This window comes from Polistes fuscatus, unplaced genomic scaffold (genome assembly GCF_010416935.1).
Source record: "Polistes fuscatus isolate 324 unplaced genomic scaffold, CU_Pfus_HIC Scaffold2, whole genome shotgun sequence".
NCBI classification, from domain to species: Eukaryota; Metazoa; Arthropoda; class Insecta; order Hymenoptera; family Vespidae; genus Polistes; species Polistes fuscatus.
The window spans coordinates 277199-296174 of NW_025113096.1; the positions used below are offsets into that span (position 1 = coordinate 277199).

An 18976-nucleotide genomic window follows, 5' to 3' on the forward strand; every position below is an offset into this window, starting at 1 on the left:
GCAAATACGTTTCCTATAAGCGTATTATTACACAGGCCAGATCTTTTATGTCCTACATATAATCTTCTAAAATATTAGTATTGCATAAAATCTCTTTGCAAAATGAAATATTTTTGTCATATACTACTACTATATCTTACTATATATATACACACACAGCGTGAGAAATAAACAAATAAGATCCTATTAGAAGAATATTTTATCAAAATTATATATTCTTCTTTTATATATATATATATATATATATGGACTAGATTAGTATTAGCGTTTACAATACTGTAATTCTATTTACTATTATTTATTTTCTTTTTTTAATAAATTATTAGTTAATTGTTTTCCTAATATAAGATCTTTTTTATTAATAAATATGATTTATAATTTCTAAGAATTACAAGCTGCTATTAATATACTTTGAAGCAATTGTCCTTTCATCCAATTTTTCAATCATTAAATTTAACATCATACAGTCTTAAAACATAAGCAGGCACCTCAATTTCTATTTGTTGAATGTGATAGCATATCTTTAAAAGTACTATTTAAAAAGAATAATTTTTTATAAGTTAGTTTTGTTAAAATTAACACACAAACAGTGTAATTATTAAAACTAAGTACTTTGAAAAATAAAAAATAAATTGTATACTCATACGTTAAAATGCATAATGATACTGAAAATTAAATTTAAAAAATTATGTCACTTTGTGAAAAAGATGCTGATAAAATGATAAGTAATTAACACGTATGAATATAAGACGTTCAAAAAGATATTTTCCTGCTTATGAAAGTATTATGCTAAATTTTAAAAATATACTATTATTCGCAGAAATATTTTTTCCTTATATTTTTTACGTACAAATTTATGTTTACAGAGGCAAGTACGTATGCTTGTCTTCAATAACTCTATCAGAAATAATAAAAAATAATACATATATTGGATATGTACACGTTCGTTATTTCTTTTTTTTTTATAAATCGTTATAAGAAATAAAAGCAAAAATAATGCATAGATTATTCTTTGACTGCATAAAAATACTACTATATATGTTATATCTATTGCAAGTGACATCTACGTATTCGCTATAAAATAAATATTTGTCTAAGGAATTTGCATAAAATTATAAAGCTAGAATAAACTGTTTTTTTTAAATGAAATTTAGTATGAATATATCTTATTCAAACAGTTATTTTGATTCAATATTTTGATGGTGAAACTAGGATTAGTACGTAGAAATTTGTATGCATTATATCAAATGCTTTTGAGGTCCCTAATTAACTATGCAATAGATTTTAAATTTTCTTCTTTACTAAACGTACTGGTAATTTACTATCTCTAATTCTTGGACTTCCAGCTGTATTACTTGGTGTATTGCGTGAAAGTACAAGTATACGACGTATTTTATTGAGCTGTTCATTACTCAAACTTCTCGTTAAATGTCTTTCGGTAGTAGAACTAGGGACATCTTCAATCTCTTCACTATTAAATCTGATTTTAGATCCTAAACAAACGGGACTGGAAGCTCTTGTAGTCGGTGCTGTTCTACTACCTAATACTACAACATCTCTTAGGGGAATTTTACTAATTCCCTGATTATGATTTACATCCAAAGTAGAATATCGCCTTAAAGTTCGACCAAAATAATCTGTCATATCTAGACTATGTCGTTTAAACTTTAGTTTAGAGTCCTTAGAATAATCTGGATGTTTCAAACCAGAATTCATAGAATGTCGTTTAAGACTTTCTATTCCATATTTAGGTTGGGTAATTTTTGTTTTATCTTTGTCTAATATTAATGAATTTCTCTTCAGTTTGTCGTCTACAGATCTTCCTTGATTCGCGTCAAATCCAAATCTTAGTTTATTACGACGAAATACTGAATATCTGTCAGTTCTTGATTCCGAATTAACGATCAATTGATCATTTGAATTTTCCTTTAACATATTTTGGTGCCTTAAACCTTCTTCATAATCCATAGAACGTATAGTTTTCAATTGATCAGCTGTATTTGCGATGTGTTTGGTATGGTCCTCATATTCAATGGAAGAATGTCTTTTAGATTCTATTCCTTTATAACTTGCACTACTGCTTCTCCAAGATTGTTCCCCATCACAGTCTCTTCTAATTCTGGTAATGGCTACTTTTAAGTTTTCCATTGGACACTTTGGTGTATTTTTGGGCGAAGAAAGTTTTGGTATTCTAATACCTGCATCCACTAGGAACTCGTTGTCTGACAGCGTTACAGGTATCTCATGCACAGAACTAGAAGCCCAACAAGAGTTATTATAATTCATGGGAAAGTTTGCAATGACTGGGGTTTTATCACCGACAACAATGTTAGTAGAAGCTTTTTGCGAGTAAGGATCTGCAGATAGGATATTTTTTAGAATATCTTGCTTTAGTTCACTTCTAGGATACGAGTGTTGTGGATTTATATTGTAACATGTACAATAGTGAGATATAAATTCCTTATGTTCAAGATCACACATATGTGGCCATCTAAATAAAGAGGATACATTAATGGTTGAAGAGGATTGACCCATTCTTTCCAGATATTGTATCAGGTGCATTTTGTTAGACCAATCTCTTGTTAAGTTGTTGCTAGAAATACTAGAAGCACACGAATGCTAGCATATAGATCTTGTTTTTACTTAATTAACTAACTAATTCTGGATAATACGCGGCTCGATATAAAAAATATATCAGGCATATCATATATACCAATGACAGATAGATAAAAGAATGTAGCTCGAGAAAGAACATAGATTCGGTAGTTTATTCAGCATGCGAAAAGCTTGTTATTTAATAAGTACGTATATGTCTAAATTTCATTTGTAAGATATCTATCTTAATTATTTTTATAAGATTATTAATTGAAAAAATATATTACTATAAAATAAAAGTGTTTTATATTTGTTTAAAGTAAGATAATTGTTTCATCAATAATGTACATATCAATCTTATAAAAACAAAGTATTAAATATTAGAAAATAAAAATAAAGAGAATTAAATATAAAAATGTATTTACCTGCTTTTTAAAGCTTCCGTTGTATGTCGAGGAGTTGTAATATCTATAAGTAAGAAAAGAAAAAAAACCATTTTTATAGATATATACAATGTATTTAAGTAATAACAAGAATAATAAATAATTAAACTTACGTTTTACTGGAGGTGACTTAGTTACTTGGTGTATTTTAATTTGCGGAGACTGTTCCATTTTCATTCGAGGCTGTGGTCTGAAATATTACGTTTAAAATATGCAACGTTTAATAAAATAAATGCATTTTTGTTCATTATATAGAAGATTTAACTTACAGTGTCTTTGCAGTTCCTTCTATATTTAATCGTCCTCGCGCAGCTAAAATCAATATACATAAAAAATAATTGAATTCTTAAAAAATAATTGTATATTTTACTTTATCAGAATGAACTTACGAGCACTGATAGTTTTCTTTGAAGTTGTTCCAACAGAAACAGGATTCTTTCCGGCGCCCGCATGCAATAATCTTTTTTCTTCGTCAAATTTTCTAGCATCTTCTAAATCTTGCTTAGTCATTTTACCAGTACCCTAAAATCAAACGTCCATTATATTAAAATATCAATTTCTATTTTTATCTCAACTCAATTCATTTGTACAAATGACTTACACTCTGCCTCTCATATCTGACCTCCGTTTGTTCTAGCTTCTGAACAGTGTTCGTTAACATATCTACTACATCTTTATCCTTTTCACTGTTCACTAAATGTCTGACTGTTGCTTCTAATGTTATCAATAATTTTTTATCCGTAGGTAACCAAAGTTGACTCTTTAAAATGGGTAATAAAGATACTACTTTTAATCGGATGTTAGCCACAGGATCCTCGGCAAGATTTAATAAAACATTAAAAAAATTCTCTTTAAAATAAGCAGAAGAAAATATAGTTAATGCTTCGACCATCATACGGACGAATATCATTCTCACATAACAATCGGGATTATTAGCTAGTTCGACGTAGATTTTGTTTCTAAATTCTGCTTTTTGCATAAACTTAGTATTATACCGTAGAAGGACAAGAAACAATCTTCCAGCAGCAAGACGCACTGGTAATGGCCTCTGAAATTTCAAGAAAATTGAAACTACTTTAATATTTCAATATTAATATAATAATATATATGTTTTAGGAAATCTTTTTAACATATCATTTTAAAAAGAAAGAATTCCACTAATTATTTTTTCTACTTACTGCATTTAAGATTCTAAATGAAACCAATGGTACAAAATAAGAATATATAATGTCACTGGGAAAGCATTTAGGTAATATTTCAAGTTGTGCATGCATAGTAGAAGCCAGTCTCCAGTTATGTGTAGATGCAATTTCTGCTTCACATATTAACAAAGCTTTGAGTATTTCCATCAAATTAGAATCCTATATATCAAGTAATAATTTATAAATTTGATTGAACACTAATATATTTTGAAATTGATTATATTTAATTATCAATTTAATTTTACCATTCTATCCGGTCCAATAGTTTGACTTCGAATTAAACATTCAAGCGTTGATGATATGTTTGGAACTAATTTCTGTAGTACTTCCTCTGGATCGTCTTTTAATAATTTAATGAAATCCGCTTTGATCCTGCCACTTTTCATTCCTAATATTTTTGCGACCTAATTGTTAAATTGTATAGAAAATTACCTATTACAATATATTAATTTTTATTTTGAAAATTAATTTTGTATTACTTACTTCATGAATTCCACTCGCGACTGTTCTTCTAATTATATAATAAGAATCATTGGTTAAAGCACTAAAAGTGGAAAGTAAGGAATCTACGTCTTCGACAGAAGGTGATATAAAGATGAACATAGCAGGAAGATTAAACGCGGAACATCGTCGGCATTCCAAGCATTTTTCATAATCGATAGAACTACTCTCGAGCTAAAAATTATATTTTAGTTAATTTATTTGAAATATTAATTATTGATAAGTTTGAATATTATAATGCTTACTAAAGGAAGATCTGGCTTAGCTTGTTTCTTTACGGTTGGTATACCCATTTGTGCGAGATGTTGAAAATACTTCAAGAACCATGACTTTTCTGTAGGTGATAGGTACTCTAAAATTATAACGTTTTATAAAATATTAAAAAAAAAATTCGACTTTAAAAGTATATCTTGTGGTTTTTAAATTCTTACTTTCTAAGCCAAAAACAAGTTTCCCAAATTCTTGAGCAATCATACAAATCACATTATCTTCCGATTTAGCAGCATTTTCACACAACTTTTTGATAAGTGGACCTATGATGGTTTTTATTGTATCTGTAAACGACGAATTCCTATATAATCACAGTTGAAATTTAAAGAAATTGTATAAGGCGAATCATTCAAATATCGAGTCGTGTTATGTAATATTACATATCCTACCTTCCTGAAGATGAGGTAACAGGTATACTATTGTCTGCACAGATGCGTACCGTACATTGCTTTCCTCATCCCTTGCTAATTCTACAAGAGATGGTAGCAGGGCAGATTTTAAAGACTCAGGACCAAGACCCTCGGCAACAAAACGTAGCTGCAAGCAAATACTAGCTCGTACTTCACTATTCACATCTTGACAAAGGGACTGTACTGTTGGTAGAACTTCTTTTTGTACCCTAACAATAATTTTTTGGTAAGAGTAAAGCAACATTTTTACAAATCTAATTAACAATTCTTTTCTCTTTTCTATGTAGCAGAGTAAAATTTAAAAAAAAAAAAATTACTTTGTTATAGATCAAAATCGTACACGCAAGACAAAATACTGATTAATTCAAACTAAAATGTATACTCACATATCGGCATTATATCGTGTACAAATTTTTCCTAATAGCCTGCTGCACATCATTCTAGAATAAATTGGTTGTGATAATTGCCCTTTACTTACAGCCATTGGAAGAATCTGTATATGGACATAAATTTATATTGTTTTCTATTTTATATATATATATATGTGTGTTCTTATAAAATATATGTAAACCTGTGTTCTTATGACATCTATTGGCAGTAATTCTATCACATCCAGTAAGGTCTCCAGCCATGCATGACAGATCACTTTGAACAAACATATAAGTTTCATATTAATTGAGTCCTAATACAAATCTCTGTTTGATATAGGCAATCATTATACCTGGATCACGACTTTCAAGCGAATTTATTATAGTTTGTAGGAATGTCTGACTAAAGATACTGTGGCTGACAAGCTTCTGTTCTAATATAGTTTTGAATGTTGTTGCAGCAGCAATATGAAATTCTGTACAAGCAGTAACAAGAGCCTGCTGCATTTTGGGAACTACTCGTGACATACATGACTGTGCGTCTGTAGCTAAAAGATTTGGTAAACTTTGTATAACGCTAAGCTTTTGGATTTCCTCTCCTGTCCTGTAAAATAGAACAAAACAATATATACATTTTTTCAAAGTATAAGAAATTTTATATGAAAATATATTGGATGCATAAATAAAAATAACAATATTTTATAAGTATTTTCACTATTATATTACATATTACGACCCAATTAGAATTTGCCTACTTGAATATTTCATCATTATGATCATTGTCAAGGTTTTTAATCAACGAGAAAAGGAATTTTCAATTACATTTGAACTGTTTATGTACATAAGGTAATATTTTTACAATGTACATTTCCTTAAAGGAATATAATTAGAGACATTTATACGACAGGACTGCGCGCTCCTTGAGTGATGATGTATATATTTATAGAATCGTGTAGCGGGAAAAAATAGTAAAAAGGAAATGGACGAAGATACAAACACCACACAGCTATCATCGATCAACGGAAGAGACAAGTTTGGAGGATGAAAAGTGTGTCGGTGCAGGTAAGCGAGTACTTACGGATCGGACGTGCTCTCGTTTGGAGCTTCATCTTCTTCCTGCCACATTTTTAAAAGTTAACTTTATTATTCATCGATGTCACAAGATACGTAAAAGCATTGTTCGTTGTTGCTGATATGTGACCATGAGATTTTGATACATACGTCTTTCATGACGGTACGCGTTTTTCGTAAATCAAAGCGGAAAAAAATGGATACGAATCGATCAAGCGAACGAACGAATTAACACGAATTAACGAACGAAAATAAAAACAACTAATAACTTGAACCTTCGTAATAATATAAACAGCACTGTGCAGTATTCGGCCGTGATGAGCCGCACTACCTCCTCTTTCGTCGCATCGGACACTTCTGTCGCGCCGACTCGCGAGATAAGTCGAATGTAACCGAACGTAAACGAATGTAAACGAATGTAACCGAATGTAACCGAATCTTATCGAAGTCATCCGCGTAAATAATTATCTGTAGAGAGAATGGTGTGACAGATTCTTCCTCCTCTTTCTCCTCCCCTCATTCACCTCCTTTTTCTTCTAACAATAAGTGGGAGAGGAACTTACGTAATAAGAGATAACGACTACTACCAATTAAACTTTTCCTTGCAATTTTATCGATTACTTTTTCTTTCCCACCAGATAATTCGACTAATTTATATACAATTCGAATATTTATTGATTAATTATTTTATATTTCCAAACTCTTGTATTATGTATCGATTGAAGTCAAGATATATATGTATATGATGATTGCATATGACTAGTCGCATGACTCATTTAAATTTCTTTTTGTATTTGAAATGCGTAGAATTGAATGTTTGCACATTAATATTATTCAACTTGTGTAATCCTTCGAGGAAGTGCGATTTAATTATCTTAAACGAAGATTTGTCGTCTTTACATCTGGTTAATCTTAACGAGATAAATAAACATCTTTACGAATTAGATCCTTCTTATTGTTCTTTAGTTCGCATTATACAATCTCATTTGAAAGTCTTGATTCGATGTACCAAATGTTATTTTTCATTAACTAACAACTGCATTATAATATTACATTTCTTTTGATAGATATCAATCGTAATATTCTTAATAACGGAAATGAATTAATATGAATACCTTCGTGTTAAAACTACATTATTACGTATGTACATACTATATGTATACTTACGTCAGAATATGTAGTGCTCTTTCTATAGGTTTCTTTTCTAAATTAGTATCTAGAGAATGTTTTTTCAATTGTTCTTCATCCTAATGAAAAAGAAAAGGAAAATTCTTGTAAAAATATTTAATAATTTGTACGAATTAATGTATATAGAGAAAAAAAAAAAACACAAATTAAAACATACACGTGTATCAGCAATAGGTTTATCCAGTTGAAGGCTCGCGAATTCTTCTAAATCCATGTTCATTGATACTCACATACTACGTACGAGATTAATATTCTATTTACTTAATTTACTTATCCAAATAACCAACCATTTTCACATAAGTACATACATATAAGACGGAATAATATGTGATATGTAAAACAATGTCAATTTAAGCTATATTCAGAGATACTAAATGTAACAAAATTGTATCTAAATAAATATATATGCAGGACGGTTATAATTTACCTCTGTTTAATATATTTTTTGTTAATGGATTATTTCAAGGATATCGTCGATCAAGCGGGACATAATTAATTTTGAACGATAAATTTATAAAATACGAAATATATTTTTTACTCTTTTCGCTAGATGTATGTATATAATTTAGATAATTATACATATATCTTACGAGCATCAGACGTAATAAAAATGTAGTTATTATAAAAGTTCTACTGTTTACATGAATATATACACGGAATAAGGATTTAGATGAACCTAATATTCTGATGAGATTTGATACTTTATATCACTAAAATTATCGCACACTTTTATCCAAAAATAAAGCGTTCTACTTCTCTACATAATCTACATTTTATAAAACAATTACAAATTAATGAAACATATCAATGTTATGACTATTATACAAAAAGTATGATTTGTCACGGTTTCCATTTACGAATCATAATATGTATAAAATTAAAATTAAAATAATATTCAACGAAAGATAGAAATAAAGAGAGAGAGAGAAAGACAAGGAATAAAAAAAAAAGAAAGATACCGTTACACCTGAGTCGAGATAATAGGTATCATTTAATACGAATGATATATGTATTGCATTTTTTCGATATGAATTTCATATATATATATATAAGTATTGTGCGTTTGGTCACGATAATGTTCACAAAAGAATTGTATATTAGGAAGAAAAGTAAGAAGCTTCGCGATACGATTATGCGATAAAATAATAATTACAGACTTACAATCCGTCTAACGTGTCATAAAATTTCTTATAGACTGACGATCTGTACATGGGAAGACATCGTTTTATTCTTGTCAATGACATACTTACAAAATATATTTTTCGTTAGAAAATATAAAAAAAAAAACAATATTGCAAACATTATCTCGCGAGCTTTGTTTGCATATGATCTGTATATTTTTATATATGTAGTTACGCTTATATATATATTTATATATGTGTGTCCAATAAGTCCAATTAATTTACGGCTGTGGAAGCACCTTGAATCTTTAATAATAATAAAAAAGAAAAAAAAGCAAGAAATAAAAATTTGTCTTTAAGGAATATCAACGTTTTTGATTGCTTTATCATTAATATGAAATTTGGATATAATGATATTCCTTTTGTAAGAAGAAAAGAGAGCGTAACCTATTTTATCCAATATAACGCAATTTGATAATTTACATCTAGCATATTCTCTTTTACCGCGTGTTTCCCGATTTGGACTAGCTTCAGTCACGGTGAAGAGTAAGACATAGAAGATACATGTAAAATTATAAGTGTCAATTTTACAGTTTGATAAAATTAATAGGAAAGAAAAAAAAAGTCGAATGTAATATATGTACGATTAAAAATAAACTATAAACATAAAGAGATATACAGTTTGAATCTTTCATTGTTTTCCATTTGAAAGAAATCAATTTTATGTGGCTGTAAAATTTGTTACTTATAATTTCAATAGACGCTATTAAAAACGTAATTTGAATCTTAAAATTATTCATGAAGAGAACAGTTCTCGAATAATTTTTCTTTTCAAACGTAACTTTCATCATCAACAACGGATCTTCCATATCCTATATGCCTGGTGGTGATAGGTGCACGTGGCTGAGGTGGCGGTCGATAAGGCGGAGGTGGTGGAAGAGACCTAGATCTGCCGGCAACTTTGTGTCTATCCTCGAGATTCATGTGAACCGGTGGCAAATGCCTGAGTCTTGGTGGCAAAGGTGGCGGTGTATCCGGCCAAATTCTTTCCTCATCTTCGTCTTCATCGCCGTACAAATCGATAGCCTCGGCTTGTTTAAACGAGTAAAGATCGTTTCTTTCTCGGGATGGTCCGTAAAGTTCGTTCACTCTCTCCCTATTACCATAAATACTACTGTCCGACTCGTATCTTTCGGTACGAGTACTCTCCTTATTTACGTAAATTTCGCTTTTAACTTTTTTGAACTCGTAGAGATCGCCGTTCGAATGGTAGCTGCCGTTATGCGAAACTGGAGAATCACGATTTCCGTAAATTTCTGTGTTGACTTTTTTAAATTCGCTAAAATGTTCTTTTTTGAATTCATAGCGTTCGTTCGATAAGGACGTGTCGCTCGACAGATCTTGGTCGGAAACTCTCTCTTTACAGATCTCCTGTTGCGACGTTCTTTCGTATTCGGTTCTAAGTTCACGCGACATTTCCAATTGAGAAGTCCTATAAATATCCTTACAATTTTCTACATTTTCTTTCATGGAATCTTGTCTGAGGTATTCCCTACCGTATATGTCTTTTTCGTCGTATCTCTCTTTGCGGTGTTCGTGCTCATCTAACTTCGACCTCGGTGTTCTCTTCAACTGAGCTCTTAACCAATCCTGCCGTTGAAAGTTTGGATTTGGATAACCCACGTTATTCCTTTCTTCTCTGAAAACGTGTTCCACATTATTCGAATGATGATGACCGCCATTTGCCGCATAGTTCATTCTTTCTTCCCAGCCACTATAAACACGGATATAAGTTTTCCCGAAAGATTTGTTATCTTCTTTCAATAAAGGCTTGTCGTAGCTCGATGATGTTGCATTTACAGCAGAATCTTCCGAACCGACTGGCGATTCCGGAATAAACAGCTGGCAATCCGATAATGTCAAACCCGAATCACGAGAAAGGGACATGTGATCTTTGCGCGGAGGTTCCGTTAAATCCAGACTGTCCAAAGAAAGCCCACCTGCTACAACAAAACACATTTTAACAATGTAGAATGAATTTCGATTACAAAGTACAGATTAACGACGGTAATATGACAAATATTTGTAACGATATGAGAATTGAAATTACGTACATTCCAAATTTTTGGTAATATTAAATATTTAAATAAGAATGCGCGATAGAGCCACAAATATTCTTTCTTTTAACATTGAAAAGAATAAAGTGAGTGAGAACTCACAGTGAAGGCTGTCGGTGCTTTCTTCAGCTCCGCTATCGCTGCGTTCTTCGCCAAGAAGTTGCGTGACACCTTCGCCGAACAAAACCTCGCAATGACGAATTAGCATCTCCGTTAGCGTAGGAATCGCTCTACCTTGATTTACGGAGGGGTTTGGCGACCAGAGGAGACTCGGACCACAGCAAACGCCGAGATTACTAGCGCACATTAAATTGTGTTTCGATCTCCTCGCAATGTGATGCAAGACGCATATCAAATGCGAGAGCAATGTATAATTTGCTTTGGGCAACCTATCGAGAGTACTATAAAAGAAAAAAAGATATATTTTCTATTCAGTGATATCATTTATCGAACAATTTGACCATTAAATAGTAGCCAATATTTACTTTTTAATAGTGTGAACAGGATTTGGTGTTTCCAGACTGTCCATCCATAAAGGAAATAGATGAGAAGTTAGAAGTGGATCGGGTAAAGATCGAAGAAAATCCTTTAACAAGGCTGCCACAGCTATGATCGGTGCAGCTTCCAAACAACTTAGATCACCGGTAGACTCGATCTGATCACGTAACTCTCGAACGATTCTTATATTAGCAGACTTTCGGAAGATACCTTGCGTGAACGGTCCTTTCGCGAAGAGTTGTTGAAGCATGACCAAGACGGGCTTTGGTAATCCGTTTTCGTCTAATCTCGATAGATTGACACCGAAAATGCTGGGATTTAAAGAAAGCGATCTCCTCAACAGACCCGTTATCTTCGACTTGTTCTTTTTTATTGGTGACTTTGATACAGGTCGAAGAATGAAATGACAAGTGTCATGACCAGATTTGTTGCAATGTTCCAAGTCGAAACCTTCCTCGGCCGATAAAGTGTGTCGTAGATTTGACATTTTTACAGCGAACGGTCTCTCGTGGCCGATCAGAGGATACGGCGCCTCATCCGACGACGTTCTGGCCCAAAGTTGAAACGGTCCTTGTAGATCCAACAATCTAGTCGCCAAATTCACGCAAGTCGTCGCCGTCATTTCGGATCCAACCATTATCGTTTTACACTAAAAATCATTCGTTTTGAATAAGCATGGAATCATATTAGCGCGCCAGCATGTTACATCGGTACGAAGCACTTACGTATTCCGTGTTCGTGTCACTGTCGTGATACACGACTTGAATGTTCGTATCCGGTGGTTCCTTCATGCTTTCCTCTCGTACAAGTTCGGTAAGACGACCCCACCAAAGATCTCTCGCCGCTGCGGTCCTGGAAAATTGATACGCGCGTTAGCCCCAATGTCCATCTATGAACAATTTGGAAAAATCGAAAATTCGACTTACATGAAGGTAGCTACAACGTTCGTCGTTGGCCAACCAAGTACAAAACTGGTCTCTGGAGATTTGCTCGTTTCCGCTACGTCATCTATATGACCGGCGGTGAGCCAAAGCTCGCTCATCCTCACGCATTGTTTCAATTTAAAGTTTCCTCCGCTTCGTGCTTTCGCGATCAGCAGGAGGTCGGAAAACAGAAAAAGATGTCTTTCTTGCGATTGCATACCCTGCGAGAGAGAGAAAACACGTAAGAAAGAAGTACAGAATATTTTTTCATTATATGTTGCTAAGATTTTTTTCGATTAAATATTAATATTACATAACACACACACACACACACACACACGCACATATACATACCGTTGTAAATTGTACCGGTGTTTCCAAAAGGAAAGTTCTCGGTGGTAACTTGGATGGCGGTGAATTATTCAAAACGTTTAAAGATTTTTGCGACAACACTCTAGTTAATCTGCCTGGATTCGTACCGTTCCTCTTACGAATTAGACTCTTCATTTTCTGTAAAGCAAACATTAACTTTGATTTCTTCTTCAAGTCACACATTTTCAATTTTTTTTTCTTTCCCCTCCTTCCGACATCGATCTCCCTGTCACGTATGTATGTGAATACGTTTAACGATCTTTCACAGAGTCCATTATCGTAAAAACTTTTCTTTACTCATTGGTAAGCAAGCAATCAAGCGTACCGAATTCATTTGTAAAAGAGAACCCTCTTTGAAACGCACTTATATGGACTTTTTTTGAGAACGTCGTACAATACATCGGAAATACCCCTGCGGGCTTAATTGCTTTCCATTTCATAAAACGTTATGAAAGATTAATTTACGGCTCATTGACTTTCTTCTTTGTTTTTTACGCTTTTTTCAAACAAACATTAGGACGAAAGAGAACTACTAAGTATTTTGAAAAATTACTTTTAAATAGACTGCCATTTAGTTTGAGTTTGTATTGTCACTGTCCCTACAAACTATAAATATACTGATAAATATATAATTATTTATTATTATTTTTTTGTAAGAAAATATATTTAATAAATTCCAAATGTTTGATAACTCTAAAAACGGAAATATATAATTATTTCTTATCGCGTTTTTAAAGACAGGAATTTGTAGAGTACCGTAGTTAGGATATCTCGTTCGTGCAGTCGTAGATTGTCGCCAGGAAAGAGTTCTTGGATACGATGAAGGTCACCCTCGAGCTGGCCACGTTGTAAAACAGAACCACTTCCGACGGTACCGTTTCCGTTCTCTGACAAATTTCTCGCCTCTTGTCCGAGATACCTTTCGTATTCGGCTAACCTCTGGACCTGCGAACATAAATCAAGATTGCATATTTAATCAGAAATGTCTACACCTCTCTCTTCTTCTTCTTCTTCTTCTTCTTTGAAAACCTTCACAGGAGAAAAATAACGAATCACATATAGCAGTGATGGTGATGCCAAAATATTCAACACACACAATGGTAGAATTTTACGAACCATGTTATAGTTCATCGATATAATTGAAGATTTGAGCTTTTTGGAAAACATAAAAGACGCATGCGTTTCTGCGATTGAATGATAGTTCGAAACGCGATCGGATGTGTTCTCGTATGTTATCTCGTATGTTATATCGAGCACGAAACTGGTTAGGATTAGAGAGAAGGAGAATCATCGTCTTATACCGGATTACGCGGTACTTTGAAATCTCAGGGAATGCTCGTGCGTTGGCCACGTTTTGCCTCGCCTCGCTAACTGGGATAATTATCTTCCTCGAGACCTACGATATATGTAAATTTACGTCGAATCACTGTTTTCATTCTCAGCCGTGATTGAGTTATTGTCTATTATAATCGTCGTTCTTGTTGAAATATTGATCTTCGCTTTGCCAAATAATTCGCAAGGCCATTATAAAAAAAATACAAAAAATAAAAAAGAACACGCAAACATTCTCACACGCGTCATCCTCATTTTGACTTCCTTTCTTGTCTCTTAATGACATTTTTACTTTATATCTTTTTGCATTAGTCACGTTGCATGCTCGTGCTTTTGTATTTGATTTCGTAACGAAAGATTGAAAATAACGGCGCAGACGATATCGCTCGGTTTAACACGATAATTCGTTAAGATAATGATATTTATTGAAGTTTTATTTGGTAGAATAAAAAAATCATTCTCTCGAGTGAAAAAGATTAATCAAAATATACAAACGTGTTTTTTATGGGATTGGTATATTGAAACAAACGGTGAGATTCCTTTTTGATTTCATCGCGTCTCTCTTTCTTTTCCCTTTTCACATATTTCTATTTTTATCTTTGATAAGCGAAAGACAATCATTCGTCTTCGGCAGTTGATTTATTTGTTCGAATTATCATAAATCGATAGATATAAAAGTTTGCCGTTTATAATTATATGCGCGCACGAAGAATTCTTGTTATTGCTAAACGTGTTTCGAATTAATTCGCAATTTACATTAACAAGACATTTCCGGTAAGTTAATTACGTATGGCTTAAGCTGTTAAACGAGACTAAAATATTCGAATAAGCTTATGGATTGTTAAGAAGAATAAATAATCGATCGGAAATTTAATAACAAAATTGATTGATTACGTACGTTTATTATGTACGTACGTACACATTTTTGATTAATCGAAATACTTATGGTTTTTAAAACCGAATACATTTCTTTCTCGTTCGTAAATACATACATGTGTTATTTTATTTGAGAAAAACCTTTTCATTCGAAATTCTCTTCAAATGAAACGAACGTCACGTCATTCTCCATTATTTACGAATTTTTAATTAATTTTGATCTTGTTTATTATTATTCATGTTATATATATATATATCTAAATTTACGGTCCGATTTCTCATCGGCAAAATAGATAGATGATGTGCTGTTTTCTAAGGAAATATTTATGAATCACGTTTGATGACTGCGAACTCGACAGTCTTAAGCCTGATGAAAGAGGGTTGAGAAGTTTTGAATCTAACAGAGAGAATGATGCACGTGAAACCGTTCATTTTGTTTTCTTTGAAACGATTAAGTATTGAGTCTTGCTATTATGTATGCCGTATTCTATCGTTGGCAATCAGCAGTCTGAATTTTTTCAATCATTAGAAAAAAGAAAAATCGTGATACCGCATAAACATTCTTTTTAAGATCGCATAATAAGGATATTTTTTGTCTTCGTCAACGATTTTCTTATCTATTATAACAAATTAGGGTCACGTAAGTAAAGATAAAAAAAAAAAGAAAAAATCAAATGTCTACCGTAGGTTTATTATTGTTTGCTATTAAACATTAATGCTCAGGAATATGGCTTTTCTCTCGCATTTATTCTCTTTTCTTTCTTTTTCTTTTCTCTCACGAGTCAGCGATCCTTTTTCTCGTCTCGTTTTCCTTTCCCATCGTCATTGTAATTCCAACATCGCGCGACCTGTACGTACATACACACGTACACACAATACTTTTTTTTTTGTCCTATTCTTACAAGCCGGCACCATTCTTGACTCCCCTTTTCGCACACTTTCTCCACTTTACGAATCAAGAATAACCTTAACAATATATAATGCTAGTAGACGTTTGAAGTTCTAATCGAAATATATTTCGATAAGAGAGTCGACAAAATATATCGATTAATATTTAAATATGAATTATCGAAATATCGATATTATATAATTGTAATTTATCACTGAAATAAAACCCCCCATTAATGAATATCAATTGAATCGAATGAAATCTAACGTAAAATATGTTCGTGGCTATTTCTTTGATCGAAACAAAAGGGTATAAATTTCCTTTGAGAAGGGTTAATCTTTCCTCTTCACGAAGTCAACGTGTCGTTATTAATGCTGCGCAACAAGCAAGGCGTCCTTCTTGCATAGTAAGAATATTTATACATGCACGCATACCAAGAAAACAAAGCTTCGGCGCGAACGAGAGAATGCTGCGACGCTATGGGATAAAATGACAAAACAAAATAAACAACGAAAATAAAAATACAAAATCTTTATTAGTTTCATATATTATAATTTGATTTCGTTAACATTCGTCGATCTTCTCTCTCTGTAATATTCGTACACGAGTCGAAGAGATCACTGTCTAAGATTAATATTATCCTACGTCTTAATACTTTGCGTTTATATTTTTAAATTACTTAGATTTACGAAAATTTTGTTCGTTATATTTTTAACGACTTACAAACATCGTTTGAATGGCTGATTAAGTAAAGGGAAGAATTACTATTTTACGTTAATTTTCACGAAGTCAACTAAAAACCAACATATTATGTTTTTTTTTTTTTTTTTCACAAAAAAAAAAAAAAAACACAAACCAAAAAACAAAAACAAAAAACCAAAAAACACCACAAAACCCAACACAAACACAAAACAAATTAAAAAACTTTTTTATTTTTTTAAAAAAAGGGGTTTTTATTATTGTACTTATTTTTTCATATCCTTTTTTAGTTGTTTTTTTTATTTACACAACCAAAAACAATTTTTTTATTTTTTTTGTTTTTTGCGTAATGCGTCAAATTGGCTCAGTCCGTAAATCTAGTATATCACATTATTTGAAAAAAGATAGAACTTTTTTTGGAAGAACAATTGAATTTAGTTGTACGTAAGAAGTTTAACTTTATTTCCGAGACAAGCGTAAATGGTAGGCTGATTCCTGTATAGAAAACAGGTTGCTATGAGCGAAACGAATCTCTTTCATTGTCACGATGATGTTAGGCGAGGGGGGAGGGAGTCATTACAAGTGGATATAGTAAGAGGTGGGAATGTGCGAATGAATTACGATAGGTGCTGCGAGCTAAGATGGCGATATACGACTACCGATGCGGATTACAAAACGACGGTACGTATTCCTTCTTGACGAGGATAATTCTAGTGCTCGCGCGCTGTCTTCCTTTCGTTTCCCCTTCGCTCGGTTATAGCCATACCACCAGCTCCGATTCCTTCTCGTAGGAATCCTCCGCCCCGAGCAACGATACGATGATAGGACAGACAACGCGAGATAAGAACAAACCAAACGGGGGATGGATATAGATATCGGTGCCTCTAGTAGAAGAACGAGAAAACGTGAATGCCATTTTCTACGACGATCATTTCATCTAGCTACTTCGTTACCACGAATTATATCGTAAATTGCGACAATTTACTATGATTGTATACATTTCACGTCGAGCGATCCGTTCGCTCTTCTTATTTCTATCCCACCCCTTATAAGACCCATTGTAACGACGATTTAGCTTTTCAACGGGTCCCTCGAACATTCAATTTCTTTTATCATCGATAGAAAATGTAATAGAATAAATACGATACGTATGAGTAATCACGTTTGTAAGAACACTCGCAGATAAATTTATATATATTTTTCATCTTTAATGTTAATTCGTATGTGCCGAAGTTCGATAGGATAATTAACATTATCCAAAGTATATGAGATTTATCTTATGCATACAAATTTCAGTTGAGACGTGGTAACTAATTGTAATAGTGTGTAGTAGTAATAGTAAAAGTGGAAAAACGCAAAAGGAATTTCTCGTTGATCGAACACGTGCAAGCAGGCAGGCTGGCAGGCAGGAGTGGTACGATGTAAAGAGTTTAGGCGCATAATATATAGTATATACTACTTCTCGTTGTGATATAATGCCGATAGTCGAAGTGGCAACGGTAGTAGTATAGCTGAGCCTTGGCTTAGATTCCAAGCTCTGTCGCGTGTGCTACCTCGTGACCAATGGCGTCGCGTCTTTCCTTATATTCACGAATAATACCGATACGTTCCATTTCATTTGCTTTTCTTTTTTTTCTTTTCATTTTTTAATCAGACAACAAATAAAACAAAAGAAATTTAATTAGTATACGAAACGGTGTCTCATCGATGATCTTCCGATTTCATAAGACATTTCGAAATATATTCGAGAGTCGATATTCCAAAATCGGCATTTTCAAAGAGAGAAAGTGAAAGCTAGTAAAAATATACGTTGCTCTTTCTCTTTCTCTACGAGAGAAATTGTATAAGTTAATTATTAAAACACATATAAACGTTTATCAATTTATAACGATGAAAAATAAAAAAGCGAGTCTTTTGTAAATTAAGAGAACAAATTGTTAGATAATATTTCGAAGTAAAGTATCGTTAGAAAGCACACGCGACTACGCCAGTGTACATACTTGCGCTTTGGTGTGTGCACACGTACTTATGTACTGACTTATACACGTTTGTTATTTAGCGGCGCTTGGTAATAACGTGACAGGCAAAGGTATTCGAGCCG

At 32.7% G+C, this 18976-nt stretch overlaps 2 protein-coding genes across 5 annotated transcripts in view; both read right to left on the reverse strand.

The window, feature by feature from the left end:
• Nucleotides 1-436: 436 nt before the first annotated feature.
• On the reverse strand, nt 437-7227 carry LOC122516764 (serine/threonine-protein phosphatase 4 regulatory subunit 4-like). 2 transcript variants are annotated; one of them, XM_043634857.1, is made up of 16 exons: nt 6868-7227; nt 6143-6393; nt 5993-6066; nt 5808-5914; nt 5401-5630; nt 5173-5295; nt 4987-5093; nt 4724-4915; nt 4486-4644; nt 4217-4399; nt 3640-4086; nt 3428-3560; nt 3308-3350; nt 3152-3228; nt 3021-3063; nt 437-2602 (listed from the first exon to the last, which is right to left on the reverse strand). In XM_043634857.1, exons 1-16 carry the CDS (start codon nt 6912-6914, stop codon nt 1285-1287), a joined length of 3534 nt encoding a protein of 1177 aa, XP_043490792.1. In that variant the 5' UTR covers nt 6915-7227; the 3' UTR covers nt 437-1284. The 2 variants fall into 2 exon arrangements, with proteins under 2 accessions (XP_043490792.1, XP_043490793.1); XM_043634858.1 differs by having other exon boundaries at nt 437-2254; nt 6868-7226.
• A 2639-nt stretch (nt 7228-9866) lies between these two features.
• The window catches only part of LOC122516762, a 39694-nt gene continuing 30584 nt past the window's right edge, over nt 9867-18976 (reverse strand). For 2 of the 3 annotated variants that reach the window (XM_043634854.1, XM_043634856.1), the window contains 7 exons: nt 13836-14024; nt 13062-13217; nt 12711-12928; nt 12510-12636; nt 11772-12433; nt 11389-11687; nt 9867-11172 (listed from right to left, as the gene is read on the reverse strand). In XM_043634854.1, the coding sequence (XP_043490789.1) occupies nt 10001-11172; nt 11389-11687; nt 11772-12433; nt 12510-12636; nt 12711-12928; nt 13062-13217; nt 13836-14024 (2823 nt within the window). In that variant the 3' untranslated portion in view covers nt 9867-10000. The remainder of the gene's footprint in view (nt 11173-11388; nt 11688-11771; nt 12434-12509; nt 12637-12710; nt 12929-13061; nt 13218-13835; nt 14025-18976) is intronic. The other variant, XM_043634855.1, reaches the window with a different exon arrangement.

What these genes read in the sequence shown, in the direction of transcription:
- LOC122516764 (XM_043634857.1), bottom strand. Translation starts at nt 6,914, where the DNA reads ATGTGGCAGGAAGAAGATGAAGCTCCAAACGAGAGCACGTCCGATCC. An exon ending in ACACGATATAATGCCGATAT is followed by an intron (nt 5,631 to 5,807) that starts GTGAGTATACAT and finishes AATTATTGTTAG; the next exon opens with GGTACAAAAAGAAGTTCTAC. An exon ending in GAAGGAACTGCAAAGACACT is followed by an intron (nt 3,229 to 3,307) that starts GTAAGTTAAATC and finishes GTAATATTTCAG; the next exon opens with ACCACAGCCTCGAATGAAAA.